The sequence below is a fragment of the Peromyscus leucopus genome, chromosome 7 (assembly GCF_004664715.2).
Source record: "Peromyscus leucopus breed LL Stock chromosome 7, UCI_PerLeu_2.1, whole genome shotgun sequence".
Lineage (NCBI taxonomy): Eukaryota > Metazoa > Chordata > Mammalia > Rodentia > Cricetidae > Peromyscus > Peromyscus leucopus.
Genome location: NC_051069.1, coordinates 9607847 through 9632677, shown reverse-complemented (window position 1 = coordinate 9632677; position 24831 = coordinate 9607847). Strand labels below are relative to the sequence as shown.

General features: G+C 44.3%; 1 protein-coding gene across 3 annotated transcripts in view; it reads right to left on the bottom strand.

The window, feature by feature from the left end:
- Window positions 1–24831, bottom strand: part of Map2k5 (mitogen-activated protein kinase kinase 5) — a 233270-nt gene that overhangs the window by 70235 nt on the left and 138204 nt on the right. The window contains exon 17 of one of the 3 annotated variants that reach the window (XM_028867040.2): window positions 8378–8407. The exons of the other annotated variants lie outside the window; for them this stretch is intronic. Coding sequence (XP_028722873.1) covers window positions 8378–8407 — 30 coding nt within the window. The remainder of the gene's footprint in view (window positions 1–8377; window positions 8408–24831) is intronic. 3 annotated transcript variants of the gene reach the window in all.

Here is a 24831-nt window from a genome sequence, read left to right as displayed (position 1 = left end):
GCTCAGTGACAGATAAACATCTGACTGAATTGGGATGAACATCATAGATAGTTTGGATGATGCTACAGAACCGGACCAACCCAGAATTGGAATTTTTATTTGTTTGTTTGTTTGTTTGTTTGTTTGTTTGTGATCAAACCTAGGGCCTTCTCAAGCTAGGCAAGTGCTCTACCACTGAGCTACAGCCTTAACCATTCAGGTTTTTTGTTTGTTTGCTTGTTTTTTTAAATAGCCACCATTCACCTGGCTGGTTAAACAACCTACCTCAACTACAGTAATAACTGTGATGGGAAAGCACAACCTTTCTAAGTTTCTGAAACCCTGGGGGCAATTTCTCTTCCATCTCTGCTTTGTGTGTGTGTTCATGTGTAGGGTGTATGTGCATGTGTCTGTAAGCTGGTGGGCAATCTCAGGCGCCATTCCTTAGAGCCACACACGGTTTCTTTCCTTTCCCCATTCTTCTCTCTCTTAAATACATTTTAGAAAAGATTTATTTATTTTATTTTTATTTTGTGCATATGAGTCACATGCATGCTTGGTGCCCATGGAGGTCAGAAGGAGGCACTGGATCCCACGAAACTGAGTTATAGATGGGTGTGAGTCACCATGGAGGTGCTGGGACTTGGACTCAGGTCCTTTTTAAGATCAGCCACTTTGAACTGTTCAGTCAGCTCACCAGCTGCATCTCCCCTGCCTTGTTGGCCTGGAGCCTGCCAGGCAGGCTATGCTGGCTGGCCAGTGAACCTACACTGCCTGTCTCTGGTTCCCTAGTGCTGGGATTTGACGTGAATGCCATCACTCCTTGCTCTTTGATCTGGGTTTGGGGGACTGGGTTCAGGCCTTCGTGTGTGCATAGGAAGCACTTTCCTCAATGTGCAGAATGGGGTAGCCCCAGCTCTCTATTTAAAGACAGACTAGGACTCACCTTCTTTAGGAGAGAAGGAGATAAAGGGTATGTCTGAGCTGGAGACTTCAAGGAGACAGCGGGGAGAACTTGGTTTTGGCAATTTAAGAACATCCCAGGAAGAAGCTAAGTGTACAAATGAATATCTCCCATCACTTCAGGTTTACCTCTGCATTTTATGGAGCATCCATCTGATTCTATGGCTTGGGTTATTGGTATGTTTTAAGTAACTATATCTGATTGGTGAGGATAATGAATAAAAATAAATGCTGGCAGAAATCTGTTTAAGTAATAAATTGCATATACCTAGTTTTTATCAATTAAAGGGAAACATTGATAATTTTGGGGACTACCCAATTTTTTTTTGTAAGAGGCTTAATTCAAAACAACAGATACTTATAGTTCACTTAAATCCTTGATGCTATGAACTTCAAAAAGTCTATCTGACCAAGGATGATTCCAAAAAACATTTGTTTAAAGAAGACAAACTTTTTAGATATTTGCAGTTCTCGGTATGATCACAGTTAGGAAACAGGATACATAAATAAGATAATGATATCTATGGTCTAAATTTAATATAGACCATAAGAATATTAAATGATCAATGTTGTCATTAGTAACAATATACCAGTGAAAGGCTTTTCATACACATACATACACACACACACACACACACACACACACACACTTAAATGTAAAATACTCTAGTATTTTAGTTGGGCATGGTGGTGCAGGTCTTAATTACATCAGTTGGGAGGCTGAAGCAGGAGCTTGAGCCAGCCTGTGCTACACAGTGAGTATTAGGTCTGTCAGGGCTACACAGAAAGGCCCAGTCTCATAAACCCAGAAGAAAACTCCACTAGTATTCTGACATCAGCATCTGAAGAGTGCTTAGCGTTTTAAACAGCTAAGGACACAGGCTCTCCACTCTGCTATAAAGCAATACTCTGTCCAAGGAGACATTTACTAGTATAAAACAAATGAAATATTAAAAAGCCAGTCTGTCCATTGACAGGGGGAGAAAGGAGAAAACCGATGCACTCAAATAGCAGATTCCTAAAACAAGTTAAAATATTTCTCCTTGACGAGCTGATTCCATTTATATGAAAACAGGGCAAATTTGGTCAATAATATAGATTACATATAATAAAAAGGACCTTAGATCACATTAATACAAGGGTCAGAAAGCAGTAACTTCAATTAAGACCACCCAATTATTTAGCAAACTTCTAGGTATATCAAATAAATTAATCTGTTTGCAATGCAGGCACCCACATAAGCAGCTTTCTGCCTTATGAACAGGTCTCATGAGCAGCATTCACAGAGAAGCCAGAATCTGCTGAAGCAAGGTGAGGTCCCCAAATCAAACAAATGGCCTTATTAATCTAAAAGCATGTGCAGAACACATTTCCTAGGTTAGTAGCAGGGGGCTTGGACTCAAATGCCACCAACAGCTCCTCTTGTACCTTAACAGGTCATGTATGGGGTGAACACACAGGGCTCCTACCCACAAGAAGTTGGGCATCCTAGTTGTAACTCGGGATATTTCCATTTCTGTACTGTCTGTGGGAAGTGGTGATATACTTAGGAATGCCTTCTTTCACTAAAGACTGTCTATAATCTACTTATGTGCAACTCATATTGGGGTTGAAGAATTCCTCTTGGATTGGGACTAGAAATACATCACTATTTTGCTGGCTAACGGCTGTGACTGTCCCGTCTCCTCCAGTTCGGAGCAGCAAATCTCTGTATGTACATTGGTGGCCAAAGCTGGCAGAATACTCGAGAACTGACCAGTTGATAATGAGGCTCATAATCCCAATGATTAGATGTTCTTTTTAAACTTAGACTTTTAATATTTGGTCAGATGACAAAAAAATTTCAATAAAAGTGATCTCTTCATTGCAATAGTTTGTCTGATGCCATTCTTACATATTTCCAATAAATAATGCCTCCACTCACCGCCCTTTTCTCTTTTTGATCCCCTTTCCTACTTATCATCTTCTTTATTTGAAACAGATTTTTAACAGATAATCTTGATCGTTACAACAATATCTTGCTTGCATTTTATTCAAATAATTCTTAAAAACAGCTTAAAAAGCCGTTTGGAATAACATCAAGCTTGCCATCAATCACAGGAAAAAATTCCGCTGGCGGTTGTATAAACATCAGATCAAGTCTGATGTCTTCAAGGATTTCAGAGTGAACCATAAAAAACTCCATTAACTTCTGACAAAGAATGCAAATTAATCACAACATGGGGTGAAATGAAATTAAAGGCTCTTTTCTAATCAATGACAAGGCACGATGAAATATATGTTACTATCTCTGCATCAGGGCTGCCGACAATGTCTGCAGCCGCTTGCCAAGCCCCAAATGCAAGGTGTGGGCACAGACCCACCCACCCTCAGCTCAGGCCCTCCGCCCCTCCCCCAGCGTGAGCAGCTTACAAGTCTCAGAGATTCACAGCGCACACTAATCATCCGAATCTCAGGTGCATCCAATTTGTTATTCACACTCTCCCATGCCAGTGAAAAGCCTGGCGCCGACAGATGCACCAGGAACCCTAAATGACAGTTTTGGCCTCCGGAAGTAGGATCACTACAGCAAAATCTAGTACAGCCTCCAGGTGAAATGTCTGGAGCTCCATATGGAGCAGGGGAAATTAACAACAAGATGGAAATCACTGCAGCAGCGGGGAGTCGGAATTTTTGAAAAAAAAAAATGAAATTTAAAGATGAAGAAAGAGAAGTAATAAATTAATGGGGTGTGAAAACATTCAAAGCTTTACAATACCAGGGGCACTATTTGCTCAGATCCTCCCCAACCCCCCTTTTTAACTCGGGGTCATTTTGATGTAATTTATTAGCCAAGATCAGGAATTGTAGCCAAAACAAGAACAATATTTTTATATATGCAAAAGTACTTTAAACACATTTGTATCTGTGTTAGCTTCACTCTCCTGAGGCATCCTGCCTACCAAGTCCCCTGGTGCCCTAGCGGGGCCGGCTCCTGAGAGGTCTCCCTAATGGATTTACCATTGTCCAAATGCAGGGCCTCACCGTAAAGTTTGAATGAAGGATGACAATGTTTAGCGGGCAATCATTTTCATTTCTCCCAAATTATGGTGTCATTAAACAAACCATTGCCTACTGCCATGTTTTTTAAGTCAGCTGACTTTGGATCGACATGACCAACTATATATGCTCCAGTCCTTGTTGTCTAGACCTACAGATCTTTCCAGATCACCATCAAAGCTGAATTCTTCAATGGGATTAGCTTTGTAAGATGCTGCAAAAAGCAAATACTCGCTGTCTCATTACGGAATACGCTCTACAGGCACTTCGAATTTCAGGGCCCTGGCTTTGGTGAGGGCTCCGAGGCCATCTGCATCCCCTGTCACTCTACTAAACACATAACAAGAAAAGCAAAAGGGCTCTAGAGAATAGCCGTGTCATCTACATCAGCACAGCCCACGATGCTCACTCTCCCTGTACCCTCTGGCAGGGAGGCTGAATGAGAGGAGGAGGGTTTGGTGAACTGTCTGGGGCGGGGAAGGGGGGGGAGAGCCATGAACAGCCACCAAGCCGAGGTGACATGAAACAGCTAGTCACTGAGTTTAAATGCCTCCAAGTCCTAGACTTACTACCCCGAGTCCTTTATAAGATGAGGTGTGTGGCCTGTTCACTGGGAGGCTAGAAATAATAGTTCTCTGGGGTGGGATGTAGGACCTGGGACCAGTCACAAAAAGTGCTCAGGAGATCTGGGTAGGGAAGGTGCTGGGTGACTTCAAGACCCCCTTCCATTGTTTTTTTGTATGAGACAGTCTCATGTATCCCAGGCTGGCCTCAAACTGGCTACATGGCCAATGATGTTCTTGAATGTCTCAGCCTCCTGTCTCCACCTCCCAAATGCTGGGGCAAGTTAGGCCAGCACCCCACCAACTGGATCACATCTCCAACCCACCATTGTTTTTCTGACAGCAGCAATAATGAAAACTGCTGTAATGGAGGCCCCTAACCTTTCTTCTTAGAAGCCAGACTGTATCCCTAGGAGCCTGTGGTGACTCCAAGGCTTAAAGGAAACCCTACAAGTGTTTCCAAACAGCAAACACCCGACTACACAAAACAAGGACATTCACACAGAAGGAGGATCTCTAAGAAATCCAGCCTTTTTTCTTACACTGTCCCTGGCCGTGGACTCTGTCATGTCCAAGCCCTCCTCCCTCATCTGCACCCCCACCTGATACACCCTGTCACCAACTGGAAGAGGGACTGCTAAAGATGCTGTCAGCAGCACTGGTGCTGGGCTGGAAGTCTGGAAGCTTGCTGCCCCTTCCCGCTTTGCCCTCAGCTCCAGGGGGGTTAAGGGTGCTTAAGAGGCAAAGGCTGTTTCCAGCTACAGTCTGCACTGGGGGCCACAGTGGCACTGGGGCCTCCTTGTACTTTTTTTTTTATCCATCATTTCATCTGAGCAGCACAGCCTCTTACATCAGAAAGAGAAGGCAGATACCAGGATTGTTCTCTCAGAGATGTGGAAGACAAGGGCTCAGGACACTTACAAAGCAAGAGTGAAGGACTGGAGACTTTGTGGTCGAGCTGATTCTTCTGAGGCAACTTCTGACTCACCTCTGTGTTCTCAACTGACCTCTAAGGAAGAGAGCACCAGTCTGGGGCCTTGATTTGACTTCGGGTGCAGAACAGCAATTCTCTGGGGTACTAACCCCAGGCAAGGGATGGAGGGATTCAAAAGGACACAACCTGAGTGTTCCAGGACCATCCTCAGGATGCCAGAGTCTTCACTGTGGTGGACAGAGGACTGCTGGGTAATGCTGAGCTTCCAGTCACTCAAGACAGTCAAAGGCAGGGCCATCTGCTTTATAGATACCATGGTATGGTTTGATTTGACGATGCTCCCAATCCTTTTCAACTCCAGAGTCTATGACTCACCCCTACCCACTCCACTCGAGAGTTAATGTTAGCAAATCAGCCACAGCTCAGCAGTCAGCAATGGTGACTGCTTATGGGACACAGGAAGGCTGTCTCACAGCACACAGGAGCTCGGGTGTGGCAGCAGGGGGCAAGGTGAAGGTGTGCTCTCATGATCCAGTCTCTGCAACACCTCAGGAACATACATTTGCCTTTACCTGTCCCATATGAGGGAAGGAGAAAGGAGCAGGGGGGACACCGATTGATTGATTTTCTATGTATGTGTGTCTGTGTGAGTTTACGTGCACCACATGCAAGCAGGCGCCTGCAGAGGCCAAAAGACGGCACTGGATCCCCTGGAGCTAGAGTTACAGGCAGTTCTGAGCTGCTCAACATGGGTGCTGGGAACCAAACCCTGCTCCTCTAGAAGAGTAGCAAGTGCTCTTAAATGCTGAGCCATCTCTCCAGCCCCTGGAAGGCATTTACAAAGGATCTTTCCCCAACCTTTCATCGAGAACACAAAGCCTATCCAGTAGATGTGAATCACACTAAAGTCATTACTGATTGTCAGTAGTGAATCACCCCGACTTCAGATGAAAGACCTGGGGAGGACCTGATCCATCAAGGCTGCTTTTATCTGAAGTAAAAGCATCATTTTGGTGACAGCATTCTATGATGTTTCAAGGAATAACCCCTTCCTATACAGACCTTTGGCTAATTAGGGAGTTCAGCCTGTTAGAATTTCCCATCTTCTGCTCAACTGATCAAGTACAGGGGTGCTTGGTCATTCAGTGAAGCAACACCTGCCTGTTCCAAATCTGACTGTGGCTTTCAAGGGTTCAAGGTCACACAATGACAACCACACCGCAGACTTCTCACTCAGCCAATGTCACTGCTTACTTACTCTGAATATTATTAGGGACCTTAAGGATCTGGCTACAATTTCAATTTTTGAAATTAAAAAATTTTTTTTTTTTTATCTATTATGGGGGAGGTACATGTGTGGAGGTCAGAGGTCACTTGTGGGAGTCAGTTTTCTGCACCACCCACTTTGGGTCCCAGGGATCATACTCAGGTTATCAGGTTTGCATGGCAAGCCATCTTGCTGGCCCTCAATCTTTATCAGATGGCTTGTAAGTGTTATCAGGACTATTTTAAGAGTTAGGTCATGAAGGGCCTCATGTTCATTTTCACAGTTTTACAGGATTACATGAATTAGTCAAACATTGAACTGTTTACAAATTACTGACAGACTTAAGAGGCTTAACAAGATAAATATTCAAATGACTATAAATCTTGACAATGTGACTTTAATCTGATGGGCTACCTATAGAGCTGAGTGGCGTGACTGTATACGTCAAAATCTCACTACGTGCTAGTTTGTGCCAAGTGGCTGCATTCTAGGTTTTCTCTTTAAAGGAAAAAGATGATGCTTAAGCAAAGAGACTTTCCCATTGGAAAGCGAGACTAACACCTCAAATCTAACAGCTCGGTCATTTCTACTTATCTGATGACTCTTAACTGTGAAGGAAGAGGGTTTCAAAAGAGACATTTCAGGGAGTAAAGGCTCTTTAAGTCCGCTTGGGTAGTGGGAGAATATGCTGAGAACCGCTTCTAAAGATGGTTAGGGAGAAGGCGCCCCCTCCTATTATTCAATAACCATGTTTGTGATGCATCTGCATAATCTAACCATGCATAAATTAGTATGTGTAATACAACACTTATTTGCATAATAATAGCAAGTTAATAGATGCTTAAAGAGCAGAGACCAACACCACCTTTAAATCAGACATGCCTCCAGGCACTTTGGCCTGTTCAGACCAAGATGCCAGAAAAACAGCACACATCAACCAGAAGAGACCCGTCAGCCGCTCATTTTTCATCCCTCTGGACATTGTGCTTACTGCCCCCCAACAGCAGGGAATCATTTTCAAGCCACAAAATAGCTTTATATCTTAACTGCTAGCATCCTTCTCTAGTGAAAATTGTTAAGAAATTATAAAATTTTAGGATTTTCAATACTTGATAACTATTTGTGAATAGGAAGGAAGAAAATCGAAAAGGTGTAATGTGTTCAAAATCATACACAGACGAAACTGGGGGCCTGTGTACCTGGTAAAAACAATGACCCACATTAGATATTTTCACCCTTTGTCTTCATCTTTTAACTCAAACAATTTTAACTGAATCCAAAATGCTCATAAAAAGTATGAAGAAAGGGGTGCGCCCCTCCTCCACCTTGACATGAGCACATGGAGCTGGGCAGAAGGGACGCCCTGAATGTCATACAAAGAGGAGCATGATGGTCTCAGTCAACCTCTAACAAGGGAAAAAAGTCTAGAGTTTTTTGTTTGTTTGTTTTTAAATAAAAAGCCAATAGAGACTTCTAATGATTCCTTTAAGGTACTACTTTTCATTTTAACAGGACAGATTTATTTGTATGTGGCTCAAATGTTCACAATCACTTGCTGCACCTTCATACATAGGAACGAATGACACAGTGGCAAATGTCACAGTGGCAAATGGTAGTAATGAACAATCTTACCTGAGGATATGGAAACCTCCCAAGAGCAAGCTGGGAAAGGAAATAATATTTGTCTAGTTATAGATTTGCATGCAGGGCAGATCTCCTTAAGACAGACAAGAACTACATTTCAGAATTGCATCTAGCAAATAAAAAAAAATCCACAATGCTAATGTACAAACTAAATTATTGCTGTAATTACATTATAGACTGTATTTAGAATGGACCTCTTTAATAGACAATATTTTATCTCTGATAAAAAATATCCTAATTTCAGGAACTGAACATTACCCCACATACTTTCTCTTGGGTGTATTCTCAACGCTGGGGGCATTATTCACATGTATGTGTGTGACAGTTTCTTTGAGACAGAGATGTACACATGTGAGATGGGAACGTCTAGTTGGTTCTAGAGCGCAGCTCTGTGGTTTTCGGCTACAGGTCTGAAGGAGGGTTGTAGGAGGTGGGGTGGGCTAGATGATGACGTTGAAACCTACGCAATCATTCCCACTCACTCACTGCTTCACGTTTCCCTGTCAGTTCCAGGTCCTACTGCTATGGAACTGGCCATGCAAGGCTGGGAGGGTGGTCCTAGAGGCCTCCATCTGAACCTGGGAGAGTCAGTCGAGTCTCCCCCACCCCACTATGCCTAGTTTGATTGTATACCGCTCTTTGTTTCTGGGCTAGCCACTTTTGTTAACTCACATGTAAAAACTAAGTGACTTGGACAAGTATAGGCTTGATATAACGTAATAAGATCAGACTGAACAAATAAACCACAACTTATTTACATTTATCTGTTTATTGAGACAGGGTCTTTGTACACAGTCCTGTCCTAGAACTCACTCTGTAGAGCAGGGTGGCCTCAAATCACAGATCCCCCTGCCTCTACCTCCCAAGTGCTAGGATTATAGGTGTGCACCACCAGCTGACCATTACCTATTTAAAGGAAACAATGATCAAACCGTGCAGCTTCCCAGTGTGGCCACTCTCGGTTCTGAACCCTCCAGATACACCTGGAACTGCCTGCAAAGTACTAGTGTAACCTTAAGGTAGCAAAAATGCCTCTGAGCACATGGACCTAGAGAACAGATACAAATCCTCGAGTCCCTCAGGGGTCCTCACACAGTGAGTCAAGGGAAATCTAGAGGCCGTCCCCCAAACCTGCTGTTAGTCCAGTGTTCTTCCCAGTGCACTGCACAGCCTTCTGACAGCTTGACAGCTGCATACCTGTTTCAAAGACACTGATGTTGCTCAGACACTTCCAAAACTCTTCTTTCAAAATGGTGTTTAGAATCATTTCATGAAACAAAAGAATACCTTCCTCACTTTATGAGAACTAATCAAAACTTGGATTTTAAAAGATACCCCTCAGCTTGGTGATCATGTGACTTCTGTGTAGCATGATGCCCGAATGGCCCATGTATATTCAAACCCCAAATACCTACAAAGATCACTTACTAAGGACAGACTGAGCTGTTGAGGTTTTTAAAATTCTAAAGGCAGTTTGAACAGTAATGTAACAGGGATGAGCCATATGACTTTGGATGGTAGACTCCTTTGAAAAGGCCAACACTCATCTGGATATTTGTGTTTGCACATGTATGTGCTGTGTGTGTGTTGGGATATCTAATTAAGTGCCACCTTGTACTCATAGCTTTTATATATTAGTAAGTATATAGATTTTTAAGATATAAATTTAAGGTATCATTATTTCATTTGGTGGATTTCCTTAATCTTTTCACATACAAATGAGAAAACATAAATGAGGCACAGGAAAGAGGATGGATGCTCACGTGCATCAGTCCAGGGTTTTGTGTGATTCTGGCTGCTGTCTAAATGCTGTTATACTGCCCCACTCTACTCTTTCCCAACACAAGCTGGAGGTTCATATTAGAGTTGAAAAATACAGTGATTGCCAATGAGAGTGTGCACAGTGACTCAGGAGTCACTGTGATCTGTTGTGGTGAGTGTACCCTTCTGTAATGATCCGACAGGCAGTGAGAAGTGACCAAAAGCTGTCACCTATTATCACAATGATCTGTGGAGTATGAATTTCATCTGGGGTAAAGAGACAGCCAAAGAAGGATCTCTCATCTAAAATGGCTAAGAGCCTGATATCTGTTATAATACACTCATAACATTCTGGCTTAATTCCTTACATGTGAGTATGTGTTGAACACATCATTGGGGACCATGGAAGATTTCTGCCCACATGACTGACTGGCAGAAGCAATGTGCCTACCACACATACTATCAAGAGCTAAGAGACCCAATGTGCCAACACTCTTGGTTCTTGCACTTTAAAGAATCAAGATACAAGACAGGTGTGGTAGTGTTTGTAATCTCAGCACTCTGGAAAACTATGGTGGTAGGATCCTGACTTTAACATCAGCCTGGGCCACATAGTGAGGTCCTCCCCCAAAACAAACACAGACAAATAAAATAAGAAAAAGGCTTAAGTAGCAAGGGCAGGATAATGTGAGAATTGAATTTCTCTCATCTTAACACGGGCCTCTGAGTTGCCAGTCATCAGCGGCCGACAGCTGGTGTCCAGCAGACAGGAGCGTAGGAGCGTGCGCACGCATGCACCCGCCCCTCTGTCATAACTGGGGCAGGGAAGCAAGGATGGCCGGTCCCATCCATCTGATTCAGGTGAGCATCCATCCTCTTTCCTGTGCCTCATTTATATGTTTTCTCATTTGTATGTGAAAAGGTTAAGGAAATCCACCAAATGAAATAATGATACCTGAAATTTATATCTTAGAAATCTATATACTTACTAATGTATAAAAGCTATGCAGGAGACCAGAGAAGACGTGGTGTGGCAGGCTGGTGTGGCCCCTTTGCTCAGCCTGCTTAGGAACAAGCAGCAGTGGCTGACCTGGGGCGAGGGGCATTCTTGGGTTTAACTTTGTTTTGTGTTTCCCTGACATCTATCCATTGGGACCTGAGTCCTACCTGGCATCTTGCAGATGTGAATGCTGGATTTACATGACACAGAAGGGTCCCTTGACCTTGGTACAGGATGGTCACTTCTTTTATGGCAGGAGACTTAAGGGTCCCAGCTCTACACTAGCGAGCTCAGGCAGAGTGTAACTGGGCTGCATTGAAGGCAGTTGTTTGAAGGCCCCTTCAGAGGACTCTGCCTTCCATGTGTGTCCTTGTCCTTCAGTCTAATGGGGCCCCAGAGCTGTGCCCTCACCGCCGCCTGTCTCATGACCGAGTGGAGAGGAACCAAAGTGAGGCCCAGAACCCCTTCTTCAGGTGGAAGGAGCAAGTGCACTCTGAGCAGACATGGCTGCACGAAGAACTTCTTCACAAAAGTCAAAACAAACACGGACTCCTTCCGGGGGAGGGAGCACATATGCTGTGAGCAGTCGGATGGCTAGGCCGGCCTGGTCCGTGTCTCTTAGCCTACTGGCCTATTAATCACCTTGCGTTTCCCCAGTTTTGATTGTCAAGGTATTATAAATTAGGAAACTTACCAAAGAGAGTATGTAATCTTCTCTGGAATGGCCTGCAGATATGTCACTGTACTAAATGTGTTTCAGATTTAATGAAGCTTTAATGTCCTTTTTAATTTTGCCTGTTTCTGTATCACCAGGGGTCGGGCAAGGCAATCAGCACTCAAGAGGGTGGTTTGGTTTAAAACTAGGAAAAAACTCATTTGCTTATGAGTTGCACTGTATTTTCTTAATTAAATTTACTGAGCAAAATGGTTTAAGTTCAGCCAACCAGTGACCTCTGTGTGTAGATTTAGATTTATAAATAGGTTAACAGTTAAAGTGGGGGGGGTGAAGAAAGATTGCAACAAAGCAAACAGATTAGGGCTCAGCCAATGGGACTCTCCACCCGCTCTGTCATCTTTACAGGGAAGCATTTAAATATGGGCAGCTTAAGTCCAGTGGTTTAAAAAAGTGCACTGAGAAATGAAGACATGCCAGCAATCCACCTACAGAGTCTCTCGTCCTTTCATTCCCAAGAGGAGAATGGCTGAGTCCACACAGGACCTGAAACAGGTTTACTGTCTGGTGGCTGGGGTGGAGGTGGGCAGGAGGTGGGAAAAGGATTTTTTTAATGTTAAATAAACAAGTTCATTATAATTCCAAATACGTAAGAGTCCACAAACTGCTCAACAGGGGTCATGGGACATTTCTTGTAAAGGGCAGGAAAAGAAGGCTGTGGACATGGTCACAAGTTGGGAACACACTGAAATAACAGGAACCACTAACATTTAACTGTGAAGCTACAAACGTTCCTCAGAGTCATCTCGTGACCTCTGACTTGACTAACCACAACCTAGGATTGTTCTTGAGGTAGCAGCACTGAAATACCTTGGGTTTTATAGTGTAAACAATAAATATATTTGGGCCTCTGTGTGGACGTGGACACACACACACACAGAGAGAGAGAGAGAGAGAGAGAGAGAGAGAGGAGGGAGGGAGGGAGGGAGGAGAGAGAGGAGAGGGAGAGAACCCTTTTGTATTTTAACAGAAAGTCAGGGTAGAAAATACAGGGTAACAGCACAACATTGGAGTAGCTACTGCTGTGGAACTGTACAGAAGGAAAGGCAATGCAGCCGGAAGCAGCGGAGGCAGACTCAGATCGGGTCACCTGCTCAGGCCATCAGCAATGCAACGGGACAGGTTCTACGTCTACACTTGCACTAAAAAGCACTCGGTTAAAAAAAAAAAACAAAACTCAATTTAGACATATCCTATGTTTCTCGGCATAACTGCAAATTGAAAATAAGTGTTTTCAATATAGCTGAAAGGAGACTTTATAGTCCGAAATGTTTTAAAATTTGTTCTTAATTACTTTGTGTGCATTTTACACAATTAAACTTCCATCTAAGGATTTTGCATTTAGAGTGTCTGCTGCAGTTAAGCCTCCATTTCATGGAAACTCGACAGCCACTTGGTGCATTCAGACACAGGGAAACTTAAAAAAAAAAAAATAGACTTAACTACTGAATGACATAAAATTCCCCAGGTGAGGTTTCATCCCAATACCAATTTGCTCAGGCCTAGAGAAGGAGCTTAAATCACCTCAAACTATGCTGGAAAAGACCCACGATAAATATTAAACACCTCAAAATCTACCCTACGATTTGACTTTTCTTCCCATGTATCAATTTCACTGTCCGCTTACGAAATGGTTTCAAGACAATCCGAAGGCTGTAACAGCAATTTGCCGGTGTTAAAGAGCTTCCGGGGTTAAACCGACAACAAAGACGCGCCAGTGGCGGCGTCGGCAACACAAAGCGTCTTGAAGTAGGGTTTCAATTAAATGTGGAGGATTTAGCAATGCAGGACCAAAAAAAAAAAAAAAAAAAGTTACAAATTAATTTAATCTTCTGCCTATAGTTTGCAGCTGCACTCCAAAGTGTCTAGGGCTTAAGAACAAAGCCTTGCAAGGCCTTGGAGTGAGGAAGCTTCAATTTTTAATGTATAAGGCCATTAGCTGCTAACTTGTGGAATCTGCGACCCCTGTGGAGGGGCATAAGTGCGAGTAACAGAGACGGATGAAATGGCGTATCTGCTCGCGTCTAGGACCACGAGGAGGAGGGTTATTACCAACACCGTCAGGCCCCGCAGAAACCTGCCCTAATAACCTCTGGGACCCTCTGCACCCTCACTTCTCACTACATCAAAGATATTGAAATCAAAACCTAATTCACTTTAATTAAAGACAATTAGTTTGTTTTACTATTATTGTTTAACTCATATGATGTGATAATGCATTGGAAATTAAATATGGGATAATAAATGTAATGAAGGTGTCACTCTACCCCTTCCCATCTATGCTTTCTGAGATTAGCTCCTCACTGGCATCCATCTCAGGAAAGCTCGAGAACAGATCATTAGAAGCCGGGTAGGGTATCTCATCTGCAGAGAATACAGCAGAGCTGAGGCTGTCTCTTTCCTTAGTCAATTTATACTTATCTTGACATAATGCTTTCCTACAAACTCCAAGGATTTCTTTAACACAAACAGAATTATGGCCCAATGGAGGCACCAGAAGCTTAATTAATTTGCCCAAGGTCATACTGTAAGTTGGTGGCAAAGCTTGTTCAATTATTAGAATGCTGGGCTCTACAGATGTTTTGGCAATGGCAGAGCACCCTGTCTGCGAAGGCCCCGGAGACTTCCGGTGCACTGGGTGAACCTCAGCAAATAACTCATTATGCCTGCCCGAAGAGTGCCAAGTGCCCCTGAGAGCTGGTAAATAACATTTTTTCCCTCTTTGTGTAGAAAGAGCCTAACTGGGAGGTTCCCACCAGGCTCGCTCCTTAACACGTGCCAACATTTCTAAAGGAAATCCTCATCTTCGCCAGACTCCACAGACCCTGAGTAGATTTATTGTAACCTAAGGAGCCCAAACACAGTAGCACAAAAGGATAAATCAAGCACTTCTCTATCACTCAGAAGGTCTTGCAGTCTATCCCAGATTACCAGTAATCATGGAGGAAAGACAGCATTACAAATAAATGATTCTAATACAGCGTTGCTGTTTTTCTAATTAGAAATGGGCTTATTACAGTGGATGTCTAAATGGGGACAGGGCAACAGTAATTCACAAACACAATATCCTAATGCCGGCCCTTTAATTGCTTTATTTGTTAGACTGTTAGAAATGATTGCTTGCTGTGGCCGACCGTGAACACTCAAAAGCATGATACATTGAGGTCTCAACCTGGGCAAACTGTACCTAAACTTACACTTTATTGCAGCTTAGTTCACAATCTTCACCTAATATAGGGTTAGATCCCAGTGCAGCAGGAGGATAAATCATCCTGGAATATTACTCCGGCAAAGTTTAGCTGTGACTGCAGCATATGTGCTTTCGAGCCACTGAAGCAAAGGCCCATAAAATACACTAATTACTGGAAGTTATGGTCACTGAGTGATTGATAGCGCTCTGCGAGGCAACTTCCTCATTTTCAACTCTTTTGACGGGCTCATCCGCCACATAGCAATTACTAATTCATGACCCACCCCTGAGGCGTCAGTCAGTACCTTTACTCCTAATTCTCCTGCTAGCAAACTACCGCCAGAACTGGACAGTGTCTTTTCTTCATCCTGAAGGGCCAGCAAGGATGATAAAAAGTAGATTCCATGCTGAATGCTATTGTTTTGAATCTTTAGAGGTTGCTTGGGCTCCTTAACCCTGATGACCTGAAACACAGTCCTTCTCCTTCTCCTATAATGCTATTTTACTCACATCAGTTTTTGTATATGAATATATCTATGTGTGTGCGCATGTGTGCACGCAAGTGTATCTGTCCATCTATTGGTCTTTCTATACTACATTAAACCAAGACCTAGCTGAACAACTTTTGGGCTTAATACTGTGTTTAAAGGTAATATGTTAATTTCAACTAGGCCTCAGTAAATATGAGGGTGTTAATTGTTAAACTTAATAAACAAAGACGAGAAAAGAAGAGGCTCTCTATTTAAAGAGACCCACTTTTGTGGCCTTGTAGACATTCTAATTGTTCTATGCTGATTTTCATCAGTAGCTCTGCTCACAGAAATGCTAATTAAAATATCTGGACATATAACAAAATCTCTAAAAGTCACTTAAAAACAACTGCAAAAAAGGTCCTCTTTGATGGCAGTCCGTGCATAAGAGGAGATTTGGTGTGAGATTTTGAATTAGAAGGATGTAAAGTTGAGTTAGGATGGATGAAAGCAACCATTTACATTTCTAATAGAAAAATCATTATTCTTCAAATGCCTGCACAGCCCTAACTGAAGTAGAAAGGGTGCTCCCTAGCTGGCACCTCAGCCTGTGCGACAGATAACAAATGGAACCTGCTTGCTTTTCAGGACATGGCTCCCACACATCCTCTTGTTCTTCCTCCTCTGTGGGGCGTCTGTTCCAGAAGACCCTGGCCACACCCGTGCAGATAAATCCATACTACTTCTTGCCCATACATTTTCCTCAGGAATTTATCACAACCTATCTGGTAATGGCTGATATCTAACATCTCCCTGTGTCTCTAATACCTGGTGGATTTTAGCCCTGTGTACAGGCAAACACTAAGCCAAGAGCTTTTTACATTCTCCATGACACGAGAAATACTATTAGGCCCCCAACAGGCATCAGGCGTTTATGCTAAATCGGGATGGGGACACCTTCGTTCATCTGGTCAGCCTAGAGAGGCATGGTTTGGTTGCTTCTAGCAACCAAGCCCAAATGACCATACTACATACTCTACAGCATCAGGATCTGATGTCTTAACAGAGCCCTCTTATCTAAGGCATCACTACTTAGAATGACCAGCAACTACCACTTTCACATATTTAAGCATTATAATTAATTCAGATGGATTATTTCTGATTAAAGACTTAGAAATGGGAATCCATCCCGGGTTTTTAGTTCTAACCACCAGAAGCCTTATAAGGATCGAGAAATGACCTCCTTTAAGGTGACTCTGTAATGCTGGTCTGTCCTCTGACAGCAGCAGCTTCAACCATGCCACATCTCTTAGAGGACAGCCTGGGTGGGCTCTCAGCTCTAAACTGTTCCCTGAGGTCGTGCAGCTGAGGATATTAGAGAGGACATCAGGGCTGGGGTTTAGTCTATTGAGCTCAAATGAATCTACCCTTCTATTTCCAGTTCAAGGTCAAGGGAGTCAAAATGGGACAATACTATGACACCCCTGCTTTTGGTATGTGCTGCTGCTCTGGCTGGCAGTCTACTGCTATATCTGCCCCAGTCATCAAAAACTTAGCTCGACACCATTTCTTCCAGAAAGTCATCTGCAGTGTCCTGTTTCCAGAGACAGACTTCACACAACCCACTAACCAGGCCACGTCTACAGCGTGACCTTGGTGCTTCCTTATCAGTAACCTATGTTGATTCAGCAACACACAGCAAGTCCATTTTGTGTCATTCCTGAGGCTGGAGCTCACCAGGGCTGCAGCAGGCTGTGCCAGCTGACAACATGAGGTACCAGGAAGTCTAAGCTAGCCATGAGGTGGTAAAGGAGAGAGTGCCCGTGTAAGCGACACCAGGAGAGCCATGCCCCAGCCTTCCCTTCTCTCCACTGGGTGCCACACATGCTGGTGAGGCAGTGTGGATTCCCTACTCTTAAGCACTATCCGGATGCAAGCTCCTGAGGCCCTTCATGCCCAAAGGATGGCTGAACCCTGCTAGGACTCCGGATTCATGGGATCCTCAGTAAATAAATGTCTGTTGTTTTAAGGACTAATTTGGAGTGGCTTATTAAGCAGCAATGGGGAAATGACAGTTCTCCCAGACTTGGATGGCAGCCCTTCCCTCTCATCAGTGCGGCTGTCCAGCCAGGAGCTCCCAGGGGCAGAATCTGGACTCTTGGTGCCAACCCAGGACAGCACACTGAACTCTTACCACACACTTCCTATTATCTCAGACATATTGGAGACCAGGTTAATCCGTGAATAAAATGAACTAGGCCTTGGTTTCTGGGAGAGAACAGGCACCTTGCAAAGTTCTGAGGCAGACCTGCCATGAAGGCATTGTACAGTGATCCTGGAAAACAGTCTTGATTAGAAGCACAGCCAGCCTGCCCTGGTCTTTACCTATGTCCTGCTCACTCACGTCCCTTCTGTAACTGGACAGAAGCAGCATATCTCACCTGTGAGGCAAGAACTGGCTGCTCTATGCAGCCAGGTACAGTCATTTAGCCTTCTGGAAAAGTCCTTCCATTTCTCTGGATCTTAGCTTCCTCACTTGCAAAATGGAACGTTTGACGCTTAGAAAGTAGAACCACTTTTGAAAGCACAAATCACTAGTTTCTAGTCCTTTCCCATTACTCCAGGCAGGAGCTTAAGTAGGGTGACAACTATCAAATGCTTAGTCACGTCATCTGTGTAAGTGCGGAGCTTTGCTGTCACCCTTCCCATTAGGATGTCACTGAGCAGAGGGATGTCAATAGCTCTAGAGGCAAGAGCACCCGTCTTCATACCTGAAGGCCTCCGTCCCACTGGGGTGCACGATACAAGCTGTGTGTGGTGCTGGTGGGCACATGCCACCTCTGGAGTGGCTTCTGCAGTGCTAAGGGGCACAAGCCATTGAATTCTATAGTCTTCCCTTGGTTAAAAAGCAATAACACTCTAGTTTTTAAGTAAAAGATAAGGGGTATAGAAGAATTTCCTAAATCGATGTGGTAGCCATGTCGAAGTCACTGTCAAGCTCAGAACTGAAGTCTGCAGGATGGAAAACAGGATTGTAAAGTTATCCCTAGATCACTGGCTTGAGGGAGAGGATTCTTGGAGCAGTGGGTCTTGGCACAGGGCATCTCCAAGTTGAGCTGCAGCAGTTTCCTGGCTTGTCAGTTTCATGGGACACAAGCCCCAGGAGACTGGTTTCCTCTGATCCTTTCAGATTGCTACATAAAAAGAATCTCATGCCACTAGCTCCTCATATCACCCCAGGATGTATGTCTGAGAAATTACAATTGCCAGGCACCCTTCTTTAAACCGTGGGCTCCATGGAGGCAGATTTTGTAGTTTTGCTCACAGTAGGGACTAGTGATAGTCACTGGTCCACATGGTGGCTGCGTGATGAAATGCACGAAAATGACTGCGTTTGATCTATGCTCATACTGTTCTCTTCTATGAAGACTTTTTTCTGGGACAAGTGCCTATTCAACTCCTACTTAAATGTCCTGAGGGGCAATTCCATCATTGAGTGGAAAGATTATTGGGATCCATCTATTAGAAAAGTATATTGAGCCAGGCATGGATGACACACGCCTTTAATCCCAACACAAGGGAGGCAGAGGCAGGTGGATCTGAGTTTGAGGCCAGCCTGTTTTCAAATTGAGTTCCAGGACAGCCAGGGATGCACAGAAAAACCTTTGTCTTGAAAACTCAAACCACACCAAACCAAACAAAGTATATTGAAAAGACGACTGTGGAACTTCTTTGATTGTTTTGATTTTGCTTTTAGCTTGGGAAGGTTTGCCTCAATGGACGTGGATCCCCACTTGCTTCTTCTCCCCCAACAATCCTTTCAATGAGCTGTCAGATGTCAGTCAGTACTATCTTATTTCTTTATTGTTTATATCAAGACTGTTGAGTCTGTGTTTTTTAAACTCCAAGTTTGGTGTGTCTGTGTCTATACCTGAGGTGACATGGGTATGTACTGCTGGGGAAAAAAAAAATCTTTCCATCAGCCAGAAATACATCAAGATGATAAAATGTCTATCTGGGGTTGCATGTACCTGCCCTGCTTTGTTGGCTGTGGCTGCTGAATGCACGGAGCACAAAGCCAGCTCAATGGTGCTGCATCCAGGGGAGCCACTAGCTCTGTCTGCCAGTTCCATATTCATGCAGTCACTGATGACCTTGGAAAATGCACATTTAGGCACGGCAAGCTGAGACAGCTGGATCCCTTCACAAACCTTGCAAAGGCCTGGACTAGCCGATCCATCATCTGCTAAAGTCACTTCAACAGCTTCCCCCCACCCCGTCCCCCACCCCCCTCCAGCAAGTTACACAAAACATCGGATCAAAATCACAAAGTCTAAAAACATCAAGCTAAGACATAATTACAGAATGATGAGTAAGAGTGGGGGATGGGTGGCAGAAACAGTTAAGTGCTCTTTTCCTCCACACCAGCCAATGGAAAGGCAGGAGGCTCAGACCAGGGCTCCAGGGCCACACCCTTCCAACTTGCCCATGCAAGCTTCCTGGAAATGTTCTGAGATGTGTGTACTCCGATAAATTGGTTGCCATCTCACAGCTGCAAGGGCAAACAAAGCTCATTGCAGAAGAAAGTTCAACTTCTGCTCACATTTTTAAAAAGGAGAAAGCAAGCCAGGCACAGTAGCACAGGCCTGTTATCCCAGCACTGGTGCGTGAGGGGGTGAATGAATGGCTGTCGGGAAACACAGAGGCAGGATTGGTGTAAGTCTGAGGTAAGCACGGCTTACGTAGCAAGTCCTAGGCTAGCCAAGGATATATAGTAAGACCCTGTCTCAAAAACCAAAACAATACTGAATTTAAAAAGGAGAAACATCTGCAGCTGAGCAAATCATACAGAATGCCAAGTTCAATGCCAGCCTGGTTTAAACAGCGAATAGCAGGTCAACTTGGGATACAGTGAAAACTACTCCTATGTGGAGAATGTGGACTGATGAGAGCTTCCTGTGCACCTCATCTGGCTGGGTGGCTCTTGGGAAACACCCACTTCTGGACCCATTAGACTCTGGGCCAGTGTCCCCTGGAGAAAGTCCCTACCAACCTCCTGCCGGTGGTCTTGGCCACTGGTGACCTAGGAGCAATGCAGGCCTATGCAGCATTCAGAATCTTTTTGGTTATAGGACCAGGTTTTATGGTCCCAGATGCCATCTATTTTCCTCGAGTCTCTACTTGGTCTCAGGTTGGGCCTGGGGGAGGGTCACTGGTTTGCCTCATATGCTGAGTTGGGGAGATGGTCTGTGGTTAACAGCTTTATGCCTCTCCAACCGACTCTGAGGGCTGGGGCTGTGCACGTGCCTAATACACGCAAGGCCTCGGTTTGAACCCACGAAACAGGGAAAAACAACCTCTGAAACAACTCTCCAGGCCTCATCTCTACTCTCAGCTCCAGATATGGGGAACCAGCAGGTGTGGAGCTTTGGGGCGCTCCACAGCAGAAGTCCGCTGCCCTTGTTTGTCCTGCTGTTTCTGGAGGCCTTCACGCTCCCACGTGCGTGGTTTTCCATCAAACCACTGCTCCATCTCATCCAGAATCTGACGGTGGCTGTTGTGAACGATGCTGTGTCTACAGAGACGGACTGGAAACGCAGCACTGTGGAGGGACTGGATGGTTGCAGGCCCAGAGGCTAACTACCTTATCTTGGGCTAGTTCTAGCCCTCTCACACAGTCATGCTCTGCCCACCTCTGTGTCTGAACTAACATCTTGTGACTAATAGATAGGGAGATTTTAGAATCTATTAACTTAGCAGATCATTAGCTTCCACCAAAGCTAAGAACGTCATATCAGATAGCATCTTGGGCTCTCTGATATAAGAAAGCTTCCCCATCCCTCTGTAACTGCCTCTCTGATGTACCACTGATGCAAGTTAAACTCGCTTTGATTTATGACTTTGCTCTGTAAAAGTAGAAAACTTCGCAAAACTGCTTCCACATTGGAACATGGAATGTGGGATAACCTCAATCTGTGTTCTCAGACCATAGTCACTCAAAAATGGTCCAGAACCAACTACTGTCTATTCCACTTAAGGCGAGAACTGTGGTTTCTGTGTTGACACTGCCTTCCCTCCCGCTGTGTCTTCATGGCACCATCATTCATGGCTCTTTTCAGTCGAGCTTGAGGTCAATGGAAACTATCTGCAATTTACTCATCTTTAGTTGAATTGGCTTAGTTTTTGACCTAGAGGTGAACATTTTAGAAGCCAATTCCAGTTAAGGAGAGGGCGGACATGCCTCCATTTCCTCATTATGACCTGTCCCTATACTCTAAAGTAGAGCTGCCACATTAGATGAGGAAACAGATGTTGTAGAATATTATTTTAAGATGTGTTACATTTGTTTATGTGGTGGAACATTTGTTTAATGATGCAAAGATGTGTTGCATTCTTTTATGTTGCATTTGTTTAGCTCTGTGAAGCTGTGTTACTTTGCCTGTCTAAAATGCCTGATTGGTCTAATAGAGAGCTGAATGGCCAATAGCAAGGCAGGAGAAAGAATAGGCAGGGCTGGCAGGCAGAGAGAAGAAACAGAAGGAGAAATCTGGAAGGAGTAGATCGAGGAGCAAGAAAAGAAGGGGCCATCCACCTATCCACCCAGCTACACGGCCAGACATGGAGTAAGAAGACAAGAGAAGGTATACAGAAATAGAGAAAGGTAAAAGCCCAGAGGCAAAAGGTAGATGGGATAAGTTAAGAAAAGCTGGCTAGAAACATGCCAAGGTAAGGCTGGGTATTTATAAGTAATAATAAGTCTCCATGTGTGTGTGTTATTTGGGAACTGAGTGTGGGCACCCAAAAGAGTAAAGCCCCCTCCCCCAAAAAAAGAGTAAATAATCAACAACAAACATTGCAGTCTACTGCAGCCAAGGTTCTTTGCTTAGGCTGCTGTGGCTGAGGTGGAATTTGAATCTGGGTTTGCTGCTTTGACAAAGAGAAATCACTTCTTCATGCATGGTGACAAATGATACTCCACAAACATGCATGGGCACTTATGTCAAAGGCTTCATCAAACTTAAACCCTGGTCTTTGTTTTCAGGAATGACTTTAAAACTATTATAAAACTTGGAAATACTGAGCCAAAAAGATTCTTGAGTACCTACTAGGGTGCTGGAATGGAGCTGGATAATGTAGGTCATAAGAGAATCAGATCTGGATTCTATATAGATTACTCAACGATGAAGTAGGAAGTGTTTATGTGACAAGCCAGATGTAGATGATGGTCAGAAGAGCAAGTGCTCCTCTCAGCTGCTGAGATCACAGCCAGCATCACGAAGGATGCATGTTCAAATTATATCTTGGGCAGATGAAGGAAAATAGCGTTCATATGACAGGAGAGTGTCATAGTACATGGATTTATTTTGGGAAAGGTAACTATAAACTTTGAGAAAGAAAGGGCTAGGGACATAGCTCAGTGGTAGAACACATACCCTATGGAATGCCATCCCTAGCACTACATAAAAAAAAAAAAAAAGGAGCTTTAAGAAAAACTGTCAAAACAATGGAGCCCAAAGAAATCCTTAGAAAGTGGTGTTTCTTTGATGACAGTGACCTTGCGTGGCTCTCTGAGTATGTTCTCCACCTATCTGGAGACATTTTTCTAAGCCATGGTCCTTGCTTTCATCATTTAACACATCATTCAAAGCACTTCAATAAAGCAGTGCTTGTGTTGAAGAGAGGCCTCGCAGGACTGGATGACACACCAATTAACCAAGCATGTCGAGCCAGCCTGCTCTGTGCCTCAGACTCAGGAGACTAGGAGGGCGGCTGTGAACAAAGGCAGAAAGCAGGGACAGAGTGAAAAGAGCAAGTGTGTGCTGGAGACGGACTTGCGGTCTGACTCCTGCAGGGACATCTATCAGGACGCCTCCGCCGCCCGCCACTCACCCCAACCTCAGCAAGGTTTGTGAGAGCCCCCCCCCCCCAACCCTCACAGTCCCTCAGCAGAGCCCCGTGGGGCTGGTGCCTGTCCAAGGGAAGTTTTTGTTCATTTTGTTTACTTCATTTTAAATGGTTTCTTTATTTATTGAGACAGATTTATACTATGTGCCGTGGCTGGTCTGAAGCTCAAAATGTAGACTAGACCAGATCTGTCTGCCTCTGCCTCCTCAATTCTGGGATTAAAGGTATATTCTAGTATGCTCAGCCTTTAACGCCCCCTCTCCGTGTGTGTGTGTGTGTGTGTGTGTGTGTGTGTGTGTGTGTGTACACATGTGGGCCATACTGAGTGTATCAGAGGTCAGAGGACCACTTTGTGATCATTGCACCTTTAAGTAGGCTGCCAGCATCAAACTCAGGTCATCAGGCTGGCAGAGCAAGTGCCTTTATCCACCGGGCCATCCCAGCAGGGCTTTGTTTGTTTGTTTTTTAAGAGATGAGGTCTTGCTATGTATCTCAGACTAGCCTCACACTCAAGATCCTCCTGCCTCCACCTCTGGAGTACTGCAGTTACAGATGGGCTCCACCATGCCAGGCCCCTGGTTCCTTTTTAAAATGCATGCTTTACGCTGGGCACACAAAGTTAGAGGAGGCAATGCATTGGCTTCCCCCTCTAGAAAGGCCATCTTTTGAACACGTGGCTGTTTACTTCCTCTTTACAGGTTTATGCTGTGACTCAAATGGCATAATATGAACAATAATCAATTAGTGAAAAGTCAAGGGAGTAGACTTTCCTCAGCCACTCTCTGTGAGACTAGGTAAGTACTGAATTGCTTGTGAAATTACGAAGATGCCTAGTGTGTTTTCGGAATCCCTTCCCTAAAGATTAGGCAAACCCCTTCAGACTAGGTGAAAACAAAGCCCTTGTTTTGCCATGCCAAGCCATTCCCATCCTCAAGTTTAGCCTGAAGTACTGAGAGCAGCACTGAGTGCTAAAAGTGCAAACAAGTCTTCCAGGGCAGGAGGAACTTTCCAGCTCTTCACAGCTTGGTCCTTCAGTCTTACAGGTCTCACATCTCTGTCCACTCCTTTTCTCTCTGCATTTCCACACCGACTCTTGGTGTGTTCTAACGGAAGAACTCAAGTCCGCATGGGTTTTCTTCCCCTACGAAGCGAGCCCACACAAACCCACACACTGAGACCTCCTTTATTTGGCTTCATAACCAATCCACAGGAGGGGAGCCACAAACACTTGAAAGATTTGTGTGAAAAACCATCAGCACAGGGCAGAGAAGGGCCCAACCCCACCCCCACCCCAGAAGCCACTGTCCTCAGCCCAGGCTGAACGTCTTATCTCAATCTTTGTGCTACTTTGCCAACACTTCACACAGGTGACAACATCTGGAG